This window comes from Triticum dicoccoides, chromosome 3B (assembly GCF_002162155.2).
Source record: "Triticum dicoccoides isolate Atlit2015 ecotype Zavitan chromosome 3B, WEW_v2.0, whole genome shotgun sequence".
NCBI classification, from domain to species: domain Eukaryota; kingdom Viridiplantae; phylum Streptophyta; class Magnoliopsida; order Poales; family Poaceae; genus Triticum; species Triticum dicoccoides.
This window is the reverse complement of record NC_041385.1, coordinates 422,445,476-422,461,706: the sequence shown is the minus strand read 5'-3', so window position 1 is coordinate 422,461,706 and position 16,231 is coordinate 422,445,476. Positions and strand designations below refer to the sequence as shown.

General features: G+C 43.9%; 1 protein-coding gene across 1 annotated transcript in view; it reads left to right on the top strand.

Moving 5' to 3' along the window:
• The first annotated feature begins 16,092 nt into the window (after window positions 1-16,092).
• The window catches only part of LOC119276292 (ATP-dependent zinc metalloprotease FTSH 9, chloroplastic/mitochondrial), a 7,068-nt gene continuing 6,929 nt past the window's right edge, over window positions 16,093-16,231 (top strand). Inside the window, exon 1 of the mRNA XM_037557327.1 lies at window positions 16,093-16,228. Within this exon, the coding sequence (XP_037413224.1) occupies window positions 16,196-16,228 (33 nt within the window). The 5' untranslated portion in view covers window positions 16,093-16,195. The remainder of the gene's footprint in view (window positions 16,229-16,231) is intronic.

Genomic DNA, 16,231 nt, shown 5'->3' with positions numbered 1-16,231 from the left:
AGGCCTTGCAGAGAGTTATGTTATATTGATGTTTAACGCAAGTCATGTCTTCGGCAAAAAATAATTCCTCTAGCAGTTTCTTTCCCGGGGTGTCATGTAATCATGATGAATTAGCTGATGTCGCAACATACTTGCTCGAAGGACTTGACTTGGGAATATCCTTGGCATAATAAGTAGGCTCCACACCCTACGTCTAGTGCCCTTTAAATGGCCTTGATTTTCACTTCCTCTGTTGCTGACCAATTATATTCTTGTGACTGCTAGCTTTCAGCTTCACCTGTCTAAGGTACTTGCTCGGTTGACCCGAAGTAACAATGGCAGAGGTGCTACCTTTACCCTCTAGCCGAATTCATTGGGAACATAGTGGGTAAGCACAGGAGCCAAGCAACCCAGCTTGGAAAAAAATCACAAGTTGGATTGGTGTAAATTGTGGCTTTATAACGATTTGGGGGAAGGCAACGCTTATATATCGAATACAAATGTAGAGCATATGTTGGGATCTCTAGGAGTCCCGAGGTAACAGCGCCGAGGTGCCTCAAAGAGCCCCCAGTATAGTTTATTGGACTCTTTTATATATAGGTCTATTACTCGCAAAATAAAAATGATTCCTCCCCTGACAGCTGGGACCCAGCAGCTATATCTTCGCACACAAGGAAGTGCGTCCTTATCCTCCCTGACAAGTGGGACCCACCCGGTCGAAGCGTACGTAGCGTTGTGTATCTGGTCGCGAACGTGTATGTACATACTAGTCGATCGGTCTCTCTGCAACGATGAAACATGTCCGGGTAAGTAGCGACACATGTTTTAGTAGAGCCCCCTATGTAGCATTCAGGCAGTCCCGTTTAAACCATGTACACCTACGTCAGCCACATACCAAAAAATACGGCCATGTGCGTACATACGGGCGGGGTCTCAAACGCGTACTCGCGCATATGTACGGCTAGGGCTCGTGTACATGGAGAGGCAACGGACGGTAGCAACGACATCCTGTTCATCAGCAACCAACCAGCCGGGTGAAGGAAATATGCCCTAGAGGCAATAATAAAGTTATTATTTATTTCCTTATATCATGATAAATGTTTATTATTCATGCTAGAATTGTATTAACCGGAAACATAATACATGTGTGAATACATAGACAAACAGAGTGTCACTAGTATGCCTCTACTTGACTAGCTCGTTAATCAAAGATGGTTATGTTTCCTAACCATGAACAATGAGTTGTTATTTGATTAACGAGGTCACATAATTAGTAGAATGATCTGATTGACATGACCCATTCCATTAGCTTAGCACCCGATCGTTTAGTATGTTGCTATTGCTTTCTTCATGACTTATACATGTTCCTATGACTATGAGATTATGCAACTCCCGTTTGCCGGAGGAACACTTTGGGTGCTACCAAACGTCACAACGTAACTGGGTGATTATAAAGGAGCATTACAGGTGTCTCCAAAGGTAGATGTTGGGTTGGCGTATTTCAAGATTAGGATTTGTCACTCCGATTGTCGGAGAGGTATCTCTGGGCCCTCTCGGTAATGCACATCACATAAGCCTTGCAAGCACTGCAACTAATATGTTAGTTGTGAGATGATGTATTACGGAACGAGTAAAGAGACATGCCGGTAACGAGATTGAACTAGGTATTGGATACCGACGATCAAATCTCGGGCAAGTAACATACCGATGACAAAGGGAACAACGTATGTTGTTATGCGGTCTGACCGATAAAGATCTTCGTAGAATATGTAGGAGCCAATATGGGCATCCAGGTCCCGCTATTGGTTATTGACCGGAGACGTGTCTCGGTCATGTCTACATTGTTCTCGAACCCGTAGGATCCGCACGCTTAAGGTTACGATGACAGTTATATTATGAGTTTATGCATTTTGATGTACCGAAGGTTGTTCGGAGTCCCGGATGTGATCACGGACATGACGAGGAGTCTCGAAATGGTCGAGACATAAAATTGATATATTGGAAGTCTATGTTTGGACATCGGAAGTGTTCCGGGTGAAATCGGGATTTTACCGGGTTACCGGGAGGTTACCGGAACCCCCCGGGAGCCATATGGGCCATCATGGGCCTTAGTGGAAAGGAGAAAGGGGCAGCCCAAGGGGGCTGCGCGCCTCCCCCCTTCCCCTAGTCCTATTAGGACTAGGAGAGGTGGCCGGCCACCCCTCTCCCTCTTTCCCCCTTGGGAATCCTAGTTGGAATAGGATTGGGGGGGGGGGGAGTCCTACTCCCGGTAGGAGTAGGACTCCTCCTGCGCCACCTCCTCCTGGCCGGCGCCTCCTCCCCCCCTTGGCTCCTTTATATACGGAGGCAGGGGCACCTCTAAACACACAAGTTGACACAAGTTGATCCACGTGATCTATTCCTTAGCCGTGTGCGGTGCCCCCTACCACCATATACCTCGATAATACTGTAGCGGAGTTTAGGCGAAGCCCTGCTGCTGTAGTTCATCAAGATCGTCACCACGCCGTCGTGCTGACAAAACTCTTCCCCGACACTTTGCTGGATCGGAGTCCGGGGATCGTCATCGGGCTGAACGTGTGCTTGAACTCGGAGGTGCCGTAGTTTCGGTGCTTGATCGGTTGGATCGTGAAGACGTACGACTACTTCCTCTACGTCGTGTCATCGCTTCCGCAGTCGGTCTGCGTTGGGTACGTAGACAACACTCTCCCCTCGTTGCTATACATCACATGATCCTGTGTGCGCGTAGGAAATTTTTGAAATTACTACGAAACCCAACAGTGGTATCAGAGCCTAGGTTATTTATGTTGATGTTATATGCACGGGTAGAACACAAGTGAGTTGTGGACGATACAAGTCATACTGCCTATCAGCATGTCATACTTTGGTTCGGCGGTATTGTTGGACGAGACGACCCGGACCAACCTTACGCGTACGCTTACGCGAGACCGGTTCCCTCGACGTGCTTTGCACATAGATGGCTTGCGGGCGACTGTCTCTCCAACTTTAGTTGAACCAAGTATGGCTACGCCCGGTCCTTGAGAAGGTTAAAACGGAGTCTATTTGACAAACTATCGTTGTGGTTTTGATGCGTAGGTGAGATTGGTTCTTACTTAAGCCCGTAGCAGCCACGTAAAACATGCAACAACAAAGTAGAGGACGTCTAACTTGTTTTTGCAGGGCATGTTGTGATGTGATATGGTCAAAGCATGATGCTGAATTTTATTGTATGAGATGATCATGTTTTGTAACCGAGTTATCGGCAACTGGCAGGAGCCATATGGTTGTCGCTTTATTGTATGCAATGCAATCGCGATGTAATGCTTTACTTTATTACTACGGTAGTGATAGTCGTAGAAGCATAAGATTGGCGAGACGACAACGATGCTACGATGGAGATCAAGGTGTCGCGCCGGTGACGATGGTGATCATGACGGTGCTTCGGAGATGGAGATCACAAGCACAAGATGATGATGGCCATATCATATCACTTATATTGATTGCATGTGATGTTTATCCTTTTATGCATCTTATCTTGCTTTGATTGACGGTAGCATTATAAGATGATCTCTCACTAAATTATCAAGAAGTGTTCTCCCTGAGTATGCACCGTTGCCAAAGTTCGTCGTGCCCAGACACCACGTGATGATCGGGTGTGATAAGCTCTACGTCCATCTACAACGGGTGCAAGCCAGTTTTTGCACACGCAGAATACTCAGGTTAAACTTGACGAGCCTAGCATATGCAGATATGGCCTCGGAACACGGAGACCGAAAGGTCGAGCGTAAATCATATAGTAGATATGATCAACATAATGATGTTCACCGATGAAACTACTCCATCTCACGTGATGATCGGACATGGTTTAGTTGATTTGGATCACGTGATCACTTAGAGGATTAGAGGGATGTCTATCTAAGTGGGAGTTCTTAAGTAATATGATTAAATTGAACTTAAATTTATCATGAACTTAGTCCTGGTAGTATTTTGCAAATCATGTTGTAGATCAATAGCTCGCGTTGTTGCTTCCCTGTGTTTATTTTGATATGTTCCTAGAGTAAATTGTGTTGAAAAATGTTAGTAGCAATGTTGCGGATTTGATCCGTGATCTGAGGTTAAATCCTCATTGCTGCACAGAAGAATTATGTCCTTAATGCACCGCTAGGTGACAGACCTATTGCAGGAGCAGATGCAGAAGTTATGAACGTCTGGCTAGCTCAATATGATGACTACTTGATAGTTTAGTGCACCATGCTTAACGGCTTAGAATCAGGACTTCAAAGACGTTTTGAACGTCATGGACCATATGAGATGTTCCAGGAATTGAAGTTAATATTTCAAGCAAATACCCGAGTTGAGAGATATGAAGTCTCCAACAAGTTCTATAGCTAAAAGATGGAGGAGAATCGCTCAACTAGTGAGCATGTGCTCAGATTGTCTGGGTACTTCAATCGCTTGAATCAAGTGGGAGTTAATCTTCCAGATAAGATAGTGATTGACAGAATTCTCTAGTCACCATCACCAAGTTAGTAGAACTTCGTGATGAACTATAGTATGCAAGGGATGATGAAAATGATTCCCGAGCTCTTCGTGATGTTGAAATCAACGAAGGTAGAAATCAAGAAAGAGCATCAAGTGTTGATGGTTGACAAGATCACTAGTTTCAAGAAAAGGGATAGAAAGGGGAACTTCAAGTAGATTGACAAGCAAGTTGTCACTCCCACGAAGAAGCCCAAAGCTGAACCAAAGCCTGAAACTGAGTGCTTACATTGCAAAGGAAATGGTCACTGGAAGCGGAACTACCCTAAATATTTGGTGGATAAGAAGGATGGCAAAGTGAAAAAGGGTATATTTGATATACAGGTGTTTGATGTGTGCTTTACTAGTGTTTATAGCAACCCCTCGGTATTTGGTACTGGTTCAGTTGCTAAGAGTAGTAACTCGAAACGGGAGTTGCAGAATAAACAGAAACTAGTTAAGGGTGAAGTGATGATGTGTGTTGAAAGTAGTTTCAAGATTGATATGATCATCATCGCACACTCCCTATTCTTTCGGGATTAGTGTTGAACCTAAGTAAATGTTATTTGGTGTTTGCGTTGAGCATGAATATGATTTGATCATGTTTATTGCAATACGGTTATTCATTTAAGTAAGAGAATAAACTGTTGTTCTATTTACATGAATAAAACCTTATATGGTTACACACCCAATGAAAATGGTTCATTGGATCTCGATCGTAGTGATACACATATTCATAATATTGATGCCAAAAGATGCAAAGTTAATAATGATAGTGCAACTTATTTGTGGCACTACCGTTTGGGTCATATCGGTGTAAAGCGCATGAAGAAACTCCATAAAGATGGATTTTCGGAATCACTTGGTTATGAATCATTTGATGCTTGCGAACCGTGCCTTTTGGGCAAGATGACTAAAACTCCGTTCTTCGGAACAATGGAACGAGTTACTGACTTGTTGGAAATAATACATACCGATGTATGCGATCCAATGAGTGCTGTTGCTCGTGGCAAGCATCGTTGTTTTCTGACCTTCACAAAATGATTTGAGCAGATATGGGTATATCTACTTGATGAAACATAAGTCTGAAATAGTTGAAAGGTTCAAAGAATTTCAGAGTGAAGTGGAAAAATCATCGTAACAAGAAAATAAAGTTTCTGCGATCTGATCGCGGAGACAAATATTTGAGTTACGAGTTTGGTCTTCAATTAAAACAATGTGGAATAGTTTCACAGCTCACGCCACCTGGAACACCACATCGTTATGGTGTGTCCGAACGTCGTAACCGCACTTTATTTGATATGGTGCGATCTATGATATCTCTTTACCACTATCGTTTTGGGGTTATGCATTAGAGACAGCTGCATTCACGTTTTAAAATAGGGCACCATCTAAATCCGTTGAGACGACACTGTATGAACTATGGTTTAGCAGTAAACCTAACCTGTTGTTTCTTAAAGTTTGGGGCTGCGATGCTTATGTGAAAAAGGTTTCATCCTGATAAGCTCGAACCCAAATCGGAGAAGTGCGTCTTCATACCCAAAGGAAACTGTTGGGTACACCTTCTATCACAGATCCGAAGGCAAAACATTCGTTGCTAAGAATGGATCATTTCTAGAGAAGGAGTTTCTCTCGAAAGAAGTGAGTGGGAGGAAAGTAGAACTTGACGAGGTAACTGTACCTGCTCCCTTACTAGAAAGTAGTTCATCACAGAAAACTGTTTCAGTGACACCTACACCAGTTAGTGAGGAAGCCAGTGATAATGATCATGAAACTTCAGATCAAGATACTACTAAACCGCGTAGATCAACCAGAGTAAGATCCGCACCAGAGTGGTACGGTAATCCTGTTCTGGAGGTCATGCTACTAGATCATGATGAACCTACGAACTATGAAGAAGCGATGGTGAGCCCAGATTCCGTAAAGTGGCTTGAAGCCATGAAATCTGAGATGGGATCCATGTATGAGAACAAAGTATGGACTTTGGTTGACTTGCCCGATGATCGGCAAGCAATTAAGAATAAATGGATCTTCAAGAGGAAGACGGACGTTGATAGTAGTGTTACTATCTACAAAGCTAGACTTGTCGAAAAAGGTTTTTGACAAAGTTCAAGGTGTTGAATACGATGAGATTTTCTTACTCGTATCGATGCTTAAAAGTCTGTCCGAATCATGTTAGCAATTGCCGCATTTTATGATTATGAAATTTGGCAAATGGATGTCAAAACTGCATTCCTGAATGGATTTCTGGAAGAAGAGTTGTATATGATGCAACCGGAAGGTTTTGTCGATCCAAAGGGAGCTAACAAAGTGTGCAAGCTCCAGCGATCCATTTATGGACTGGTGCAAGAATCTCGGAGTTGGAATATACGCTTTGATAAGTTGATCAAAGCATATAGTTATTGTACAGACTTACAGTGAAGCCTGTATTTACAAGAAAGTGAGTGGGAGCACTACAACATTTCTGATAAGTATATGTGAATGACATATTGTTGATCGGAAATAATGTAGAATTATTCTGCAAAGCATGAAAGGATACTTGAATAAAAGTTTTTCAAAGAAAGACCTTGGTGAAGCTGCTTACACATTGAGCATCAAGATCTATATAGATAGATGAAGACGCTTGATAAGATTTTTTCAATGAATACATACCTTGATAAATTTTTGAAATAATTCAAAATGGAACAGTCAAAGAAGGAGTTCTTGCCTGTGTTGCAAGGTGTTAAGTTGAGTAAGACTCAAAGCCCGACCACGGCAGAAAATAGAAAGAGAATGAAAGTCATTCCCTATGCCTCAGTCATAGGTTCTATAAAGTATGCCATGCTGTATACCAGATCTATTGTATGCCATACCACTGAGTTTGGCAAGGGAGTACAATAGTGATCTAGGAGTAGATCACTGGAGAAGCGGTCAAAATTGTCCTTAGTGGAATAAGGATATGTTTCTCGATTATGGAAAAAGGTTCGTCGTAAAAGGTTACGCCGATGCAAGTTTGACACTAATCTAGATGACTCTAAGTCTTGATCTAGATACATATTGAAAGTGGGAGCAATTAGCTAGAGTAGCTCCGTGCAGAGCATTGTAGACATAGAATTCGCAAAATACTTACGGATCTGTATGTGACATACCCGTTGACTAAGATTCTCTCACAAGCAAAACATGATCACACCTTAGTACTCCTTGGGTGTTAATCACATAGCGATGTGAATTAGATTACTGAATCTAGTAAACCCTTTGGGTGTTGGTCACATAGCGATGTGAACTATGGGTGTTAATCACATGGTGATGTGAACTATTGCTGTTAAATCACATGGCGATGTGAACTAGATTATTGACTCTAGTGCAAGTGGGAGACTGAAGGAAATATGCTATAGAGGCAATAATAAAGTTATTATTTATTTCCTTATATCATGATAAATGTTTATTATTCATGCTAGAATTGTATTAACCGGAAACATAATACATGTGTGAATACATAGACAAACAGAGTGTCACTAGTATGCCTCTACTTGACTAGCTCGTTAATCAAAGATGGTTATGTTTCCTGACCATGAACAATGAGTTGTTATTTGATTAACGAGGTCACATCATTAGTTGAATGATCTGATTGACATGACCCATTCCATTAGCTTAGCACCTGATCGTTTAGTATGTTGCTATTGCTTTCTTCATGACTTATACATGTTCCTATGACTATGAGATTATGCAACTCCCGTTTACCGGAGGAACACTTTGGGTACTACCAAACGTCACAACGTAACTGGGTGATTATAAAGGAGTACTACAGGTGTCTCCAATGGTCGATGTTGGGTTGGCGTATTTCGAGATTAAGATTTGTCACTCCGATTGTCGGAGAGGTATCTCTGGGCCCTCTCGGTAATACACATCACATAAGCCTTGCAAGCATTACAACTAATATGTTAGTTGTGAGATGATGTATTACGGAACGAGTAAAGAGACTTGCCGGTAACGAGATTGAACTAGGTATTGGATACCGACGATCGAATCTCGGGCAAGTAACATACCGATGACAAAGGGAACAACGTATGTTGTTATGCGGTCTGACCGATAAAGATCTTCGTAGAATATGTAGGAGCCAATATGGGCATCCAGGTCCCGCTATTGGTTATTGACCGGAGACGTGTCTCGGTCATGTCTACATTGTTCTCGAACCCGTAGGGTCCGCACGCTTAAGGTTACGATGACAGTTATATTATGAGTTTATGCATTTTGATGTACCGAAGGTTGTTCGGAGTCCCAGATGTGATCACGGACATGACGAGGAGTCTCGAAATGGTCGAGACATAAAGATTGATATATTGGAAGTCTATGTTTGGACATCGGAAGTGTTTCGGGTGAAATCGGGATTTTACCGGGTTACCGGGAGGTTACCGGAACCCCCCGGGAGCCATATGGGCCATCATGGGCCTTAGTGGAAAGGAGAAAGGGGCAGCCCAAGGGGGCTGCGCGCCTCCCCCCTTCCCCTAGTCCTATTAGGACTAGGAGAGGTGGCCGGCCACCCCTCTCCCTCTTTCCCCCTTGGGAATCCTAGTTGGAATAGGATTGGGGGGGGGGGGGAGTCCTACTCCCGGTAGGAGTAGGACTCCTCCTGCGCCACCTCCTCCTGGCCGGCGCCTCCTCCCCCCCTTGGCTCCTTTATATATGGAGGCAGGGGCACCTCTAAACACACAAGTTGACACAAGTTGATCCACGTGATCTATTCCTTAGCCGTGTGCGGTGCCCCCTGCCACCATATACCTCGATAATACTGTAGCGGAGTTTAGGCGAAGCCCTGCTGCTGTAGTTCATCAAGATCGTCACCACGCCGTCGTGCTGACGAAACTCTTCCCCGACACTTTGCTGGATCGGAGTCCGGGGATCGTCATCGGGCTGAACGTATGCTCGAACTCGGAGGTGCCGTAGTTTCGGTGCTTGATCGGTTGGATCGTGAAGACGTACGACTACTTCCTCTACGTCGTGTCATCGCTTCCGCAGTCGGTCTGCGTTGGGTACGTAGACAACACTCTCCCCTCGTTGCTATGCATCACATGATCCTGTGTGCGCGTAGGAAATTTTTGAAATTACTACGAAACCCAACACCGGGATGGAGCGGAGAAACAATATCGTGTTCATCGGGAGGCAACGGAATGCGTCATGTTCATCGGGAGCCAACCGGCTTGGACAGAACGGCCGAAATGGGGCCTGGCGTACCGCAAAATAGAGGAAACAACCTTCTGTTTGACTGCCTACGGTCAAAATGGAATCATGTTCATCGGGAGGGGTCTGCCGTACCGCAAAATGGAGGAAACAAACCTCTGTTCGAGCGCTACGGTCGAAACGGGGTCCTGTTGATCGGGAGTGGTGTGGCGTACCGCAAAATAGAGGAAACAAACTTTTGTCGAGTGTCTATGGTTGAAACGGGGTTCTGTTCATCGGGAGGGGTGTGGCGTACCGCAAAACGGGACTCCACGGGCTACTGTTCATCCATCGTCTACTACCTCTCGCTCCAGTCTCCACGGAGTACTATTCATCCACCATCGTCATCCAGGCTCCACCGGCTACTGTTCATAGAGCCTCCACGGGGTCATGTTCATCCACCCCTAACCGGTTGGGGTGTGGCGGCCTCCTCAGCGTCTTGTTCATCCAGCGGCAACCGCCTACACACAGCGGGGTCCTGTTCATCCAACCCCCATCAGGAACTATTCATCCACAGCCAACCAACTGACTGGACTCACCACGTCTCAGCTTGTTCTACGTATCGCACGCGCGGAAACAACATGCACTATTCATCGAGAGGCACACACAACGGCTAGCTATGTCTCGCACGGGGGTTCGATCGGCTTCAGTAAGCAGCAGCAACAGCGATCAGTCGGGTTCAGTTAGCAGTGAAGGAGTCGGTCAGGTTCAGTTAGCAGCGAAGGGATTGATCGATCGGCTTCAGTACATAGCAGTGCGATCGCTCGGGTTCAGTAAGCGAACACCTCTCACTTAGTTTCAGTTATAGCGACACCGCTCGCAGCACACGCGTGTACGAGAGAGAAACACGCAAACCACACTACATCGCTTGGCCCCAACCACCCACCATAATCGGGAACTCCGTGAAATTTCCTCGCCCTCACTTCTACCATGATTTTTTATGTCATGGACGGCCCAAAGAATGTCATGCATGTGCATCCCCGGCCCGCCCAAGATAAAAAGCCCATTTTTCGTCATGATTTTTTGCCATAGAAGTAGGATCCCACCACATCTATGATGATACGTGTTTTTGTCATAATTATCATCATAGAAGTTTCATAACCATGACAATATTTTTCCATTCGGGTCATAATGTCACTAATGTGTCTTTTTTTTGTAGTGTTGCCAGGTACTATTTGGATAGAGTTGAGTATTTGGTACAAACGCAAGCTTGGTTAGGAGAAGAAGCTCGGGCTATTTTAGTTGACGAGTGGTGTAGTGAAGAGTGGATTGCAAAATCTAAGAAACATCGTGGCAATCGTGTTAGCTCAAAGTTCAAGCCTCACAAAGGTGGTTCCAACTCCATGGCTACTATAAGTCAAAAAATGGTTATGAACTAAACTTAATTACTTTCCCTATCAATTATTATACAAACAATCATATATATCTGATATGTCTTGAATCTTGTGAAATGCAGTCTGATTAAACCAACGAAGAAGTTAACCAAATTCAGACTTGGGTGCACACACATAGAGGAACTGACAAGAACAAGCCACTAAATGTCTGGTCCGTGCCTGCTCCCATTTGTCGACACAAAAATAAACATAGTTAATTATTAGTATGTGGATGGCATGTGCTCTTAGTAATAAACATGTGGTCGAGTTTGAATGGGTTAATGTTGAAATACCTTGTTCTTTCAGCATGTCTTATTCATATGTGTTGATGTAACATGTCATGTTCGTATGTGTTGTCTTGTTCCTATGTGTTGTTGTCGAGCTGCTTAATTTTGTCTATTAATCCCTGGCTTTGTGTTGCTATTACCTTTAAAATTGCTACTTTGCTACTTTGTTTGCTACTTTGTTTAGTGTTATTGTTGTTGGTGTTAAATTTAGTTGTATGGACGCAATAGCTACTTTGTTGTAAAATCGGTATTAGCTACTTTGCCACTTATGCAATTGTCTAATAGGAGCTTTATGCAGTTCTCTGGAATTTCTGAACATCTGCATACCTTTGTTTTCTTATCACATAGGCGCTTTACACAAAAAAGACTAAAGAGTGAAATGAAGAGAACTATGATACTCTTAAAAATGATGTTAGTTCTAAAGCACTTTATGACTGCTCTAATGGGAAGCCACATGGTAAATGGCCTCTCTTTAATGGCATTGTCAATGGCACCGAGGTAGTTGCTGAGGTCAAAGCTACTGGTACATCTTCAGCAACCTCGAAGCATCGTCGAGCTGAAGAAATTCAAGATGTGCTTCAAAAGGAGTTTAAGAAGGCTCGAAAAGCAGAGGCTTATGCCAACAATGTATTGTCATGGGGTGTTGTCATGTATGAGGAATGCATTGCGGTATTTTTTTTCTTCAGGTGCTAGTTATCCACTTTATGTTCATCAATTAACTTGCTAGCATTTGGAACTAACCGATGTGAATCTTCTTGTTTTGCAGACTTTTGCAGCTAACCAAGGAGTGCCTATTGGTGAAATAACACCGATGCCGGTTCCACCACCTCCTCGTTCATTGTCTCCTCCTAGATCTCCACAACAATCTACTATCCAAGTATGTACCATCTCAAGTAGAGATACTAAACCTTAATACATATAAAGAATAACAATGACTATTTTTAGAACTTGGCTCTTCTTTTACAGATTCTATAAAATAGCAACGAACTGCCCACTTTGTGTGCTCAATAACAAGCAAATCCTAGCTTTGATAATATATGTATTTCTGGAACTAATCTCAAATGATACACTACTTATGGCCTCTTTGTTGTGATGTTCACATAGTTCTGACAATATGCATGCTTATGTGATGTGCGATGATGCCTATGTGGTGTTGGGTTATTTGGGGATCAATATTGATTAATGGGGTTGTGTCACGATGGGTGGTGGGGGGGAGGGATGATGATCTCTTCTCTTATGTCCAATTGTCCAATTTATGGTTGTTATATTGCCAAACTTTACACCAGATTTTGCATGTCTTAATTCTCATGACTGGAAATAGGAAATTCAATTTAGAACCTTTGGTGACTTGATATAACTCCCTAATTTGTACAGCAACACACAGTGTTCAAGTGTAATACATGTTATTGTATTTGGAAAGAAAGATCATGCCTTCTTTTCTATTTTGTGTAGACTAAAAGTAATACCTCACAACATAGTTACATTTTGGTGTGAGAGTACATATTTTTAGCCTTTTTATTTCTTGGAAGAACTTCAAAAAGCTCTTGTCCTTTTTGCATATTCTCTGGAATGGTTTCACTTGATAGAAAAAACTAATATGTTAGAAAGGGGTGACTCTAGTGTATACTAATCCTTTCTTTATGCTTTCTAGTTTTATTTGTAACAAGTTCTTATTGTCATCTTCCATTGTCTAAAAATATGCGAATCTTAAATTTCAGGAACTTGATGTCGGCTCAAATGTTCCTATTGCAACAAACGATGAAGGGATGTTTTTTCCAATTAGTGTGGAACTGGTGCACTAACCCTATCACTATTGGGCAGCCAATCAGTCACTTGATATTCTTGGATGTACAATGCTATCATTTTGGTGCATGTATAGTTAACATGTTGGTACATGTTTTATGATGTACGGAAGTCTTGATCTACAACAAATATGTACATGCAGTTAGCTGTAGCAAATTCTAGCTATAGCTTAATTTTTGACAAACATGTGATGGTTGGTAATGCCTTGCATCAAATGTATGCATGATGATTGATATCCAGAGATATCTATATTAATTACGTGATGATACTTTGGGTTCATAATTATGGTTCCAGTTTGAAATATTTGAAATATTGTAGTTGTGATTTCAAGTTCAAATTATACATTTGAATTATGGAATATTTGAACTCATAGTTTCCCTACAATACAATTCAAATTTTGTAGGGAAACCACTCTAAGGAAAGTATATGGTGATGTGGTAGTGCAAAAGGGCCCCACCATCTTTCCCTTGGGCTGGTTGTGGGTCAACAACCTTTACACGTCGGATACACTAGCCATGGTAAAATCTTTCCCTAGGGCTTGTGCCACTATAGGTAAAGAACTTTACCTAGAGCTTGCTGGATCCACACTAGGGAAAGGAGTCTCTCGCGTCGAGACTTCACTTAGGTTTTTTTACCTACGGGAAACCAAGGTAAAGCCTTTACATATGGTTTTTCCTATTTCACCTAGGGGATATGGCTCTAGGCAAAATCATAGTTTCTAGTAGTGTATTTTCATTCTTAGTTTAACATGCATTGAGTCTAGTTAATGTTGGATGAGAGCATTACCTGATCTCCTCTACTCCAAATTATAATGTTTGGTCGCTGCTTGAACTTCAAAGGTGTTCTGCATTTATATTTTGCGGTCTCAAAAAGGGCTAGCGAGATACCATGTTATCATATTATATCATTATCATTTTGACAATTTGTTGGTATTTAAAGATCATGATATAATTAAAGATCATGATATAATATGATAACATGCAAGTTCATGTATTTACCGTGTGTTAATGCTTTGATTTGGTTCTGTATTAAAAGGAGACCTTAATATCCCTTAAATTTCCTTATCGACCCCGCTGCCACGGGAGGGTAGCACAAAAGTTTTCATGCAAGTTCTTATTATAAGCACATATGACTATATACAAAATACATGCCTACATTAAATTGATGAACTGGAGCTATTGTGTATCGCTTTGGGTTGCGACTGTTACATGATGAATGCCATCCATACAAATATCCATCATTGATCCAATGCCTACGCTTTGCTCATATTGTCTTTTGCTCATATTGTTACAATCACTACAAAACTGCTACCGTTACTATTGCTACTGTTACTGCTACTATCAAACGATCATACTATTGTGCTACTAATCACTTTGGTGCAGAGAATTAACTTTTCAGGTGTGGTTGAATTGACAATTCAACTGCTAAGACTCATAAATATTCTTTGGCTACCCTCGTATCGAATCAATAAATTTGGGTGAAATACTACCTCGAAACTGCAACGATCCCATATACTTGTGTGTCATCAATGATCAACGTAGTTTCTCCCATGTCGCATGTTTAGCATGGATTTGGGGTCCGGATATAAGGTACAAGGTGGTGGACGCGAGCATTTTTTGAGGGCGACCGGTCACTGTCCGCAGAGGTTTAGGGCGCCAGATTGTCCGGCTCTAAATGCTCTTAGGGTGCGGATCTCATTCATTCATTTCTTTAGAGCATCTACATCCGGACGCCCAAACCCGCCTCAAACACCCGGGTTGACAGCCCGGTCACTGAGCGGTCGCGAAAAGTCGACCCAGACGGGCGCCTCAAACGGGCCTCAAACGTCCAGGCTGACTGACACCCCTCATATCTAGCCCAAATATGGGACGGATACGGGGGCACCCGGGCGCATCCGCCACATTAGACTGACGCTGGGGTCCCACACGAAAACAGTCTGAAACCCGACGGTCTGAACCTCGTCTCCTCCATCGGACCAATATCGCCGCGTGGCACCGCTTCGGCGGGCTGCGTAGTGCCTAGACGGGTTGTTTAAGCCGACCTCCTACACCAAAACCCTACCCCTCCACATGTTCCTCCTCCCTCCGTCATCGCCGCCATTTTCCACTCCCCGTCCGCCACCACTAGTAGTCATCCCCCCACGCTGTCGGATGAGGAGCCATTTCTAACGCCGGAGCGTCGGCTGCAGCTCCTTGAGCAGATCCGGGCAAGGCACGAAGCCCGGATCGCCGCGGGGCTACCTCCGGATGCAGTGGATCCGGAGGAGGAGGAGGATGTGGGGGACGTTGGAGACGCGGATCTGCAGGCAGAGCAACAGGCAAGGAGGGGGAGGAGGAGTCGGAGCCCTTCTACGCGCCCGTCCACCTGACGCCCGACACCGACGTCATGGACATCGACGAAGATAACTAGGGTAGCACGTAGTATATAATACATAGGATTTATTTTGCATGTTTTGTATGGATTTAAGGGTTGAAATATAAAAAACTCGGATGTAGAGTATCAAATTTGAGGGGTTGCCGGTCACTGTGGTCGCGGCGTCTACTGACGTTGGAGGAATCGAATTTGCCGAGTCGTAGATGATCTTACGTGTCTTTTTTAGAATTGCATTGCATGTGTGCTTTCTGTATGCGTGCATGAGAGAGAGAATCCGGTCCCTTGCTTGAACGGGAGTGCCAAGGCGAGCTCAAATCCAGCACCGACCCCGAGCCCACGGGGCCATGGAGCAGAGTCCCATCGACGATATCGTCCTTTAAGCTGAGCCGTCCGTCCACGTCGCTCGTCTCCGAACCAACGGTTGGCGTGAATGCTGCCAATGACCGAACCGCCTCCGTGTGCTCGCTGGCGATAAGGCTACTCCTCGTGTCCACTAGAATCGAAACGGAGCCCACCGAGAAGTGAAAAAGGAAAAAACACAAACAGAAAACGCTCCCAGGGAAACCCCCTCCCTCCCTCCGCTCCCCTCCCCTCCCCTGCAAGTCACGACTCACGCGTCTCCCACCTCGCCGGCGCCGGCCGCCTCACTCCGCCTTCGCCGCCGCCGCCATGAGCGCCCTCCAGGCCTCCCTCCTCCTCCGCCCT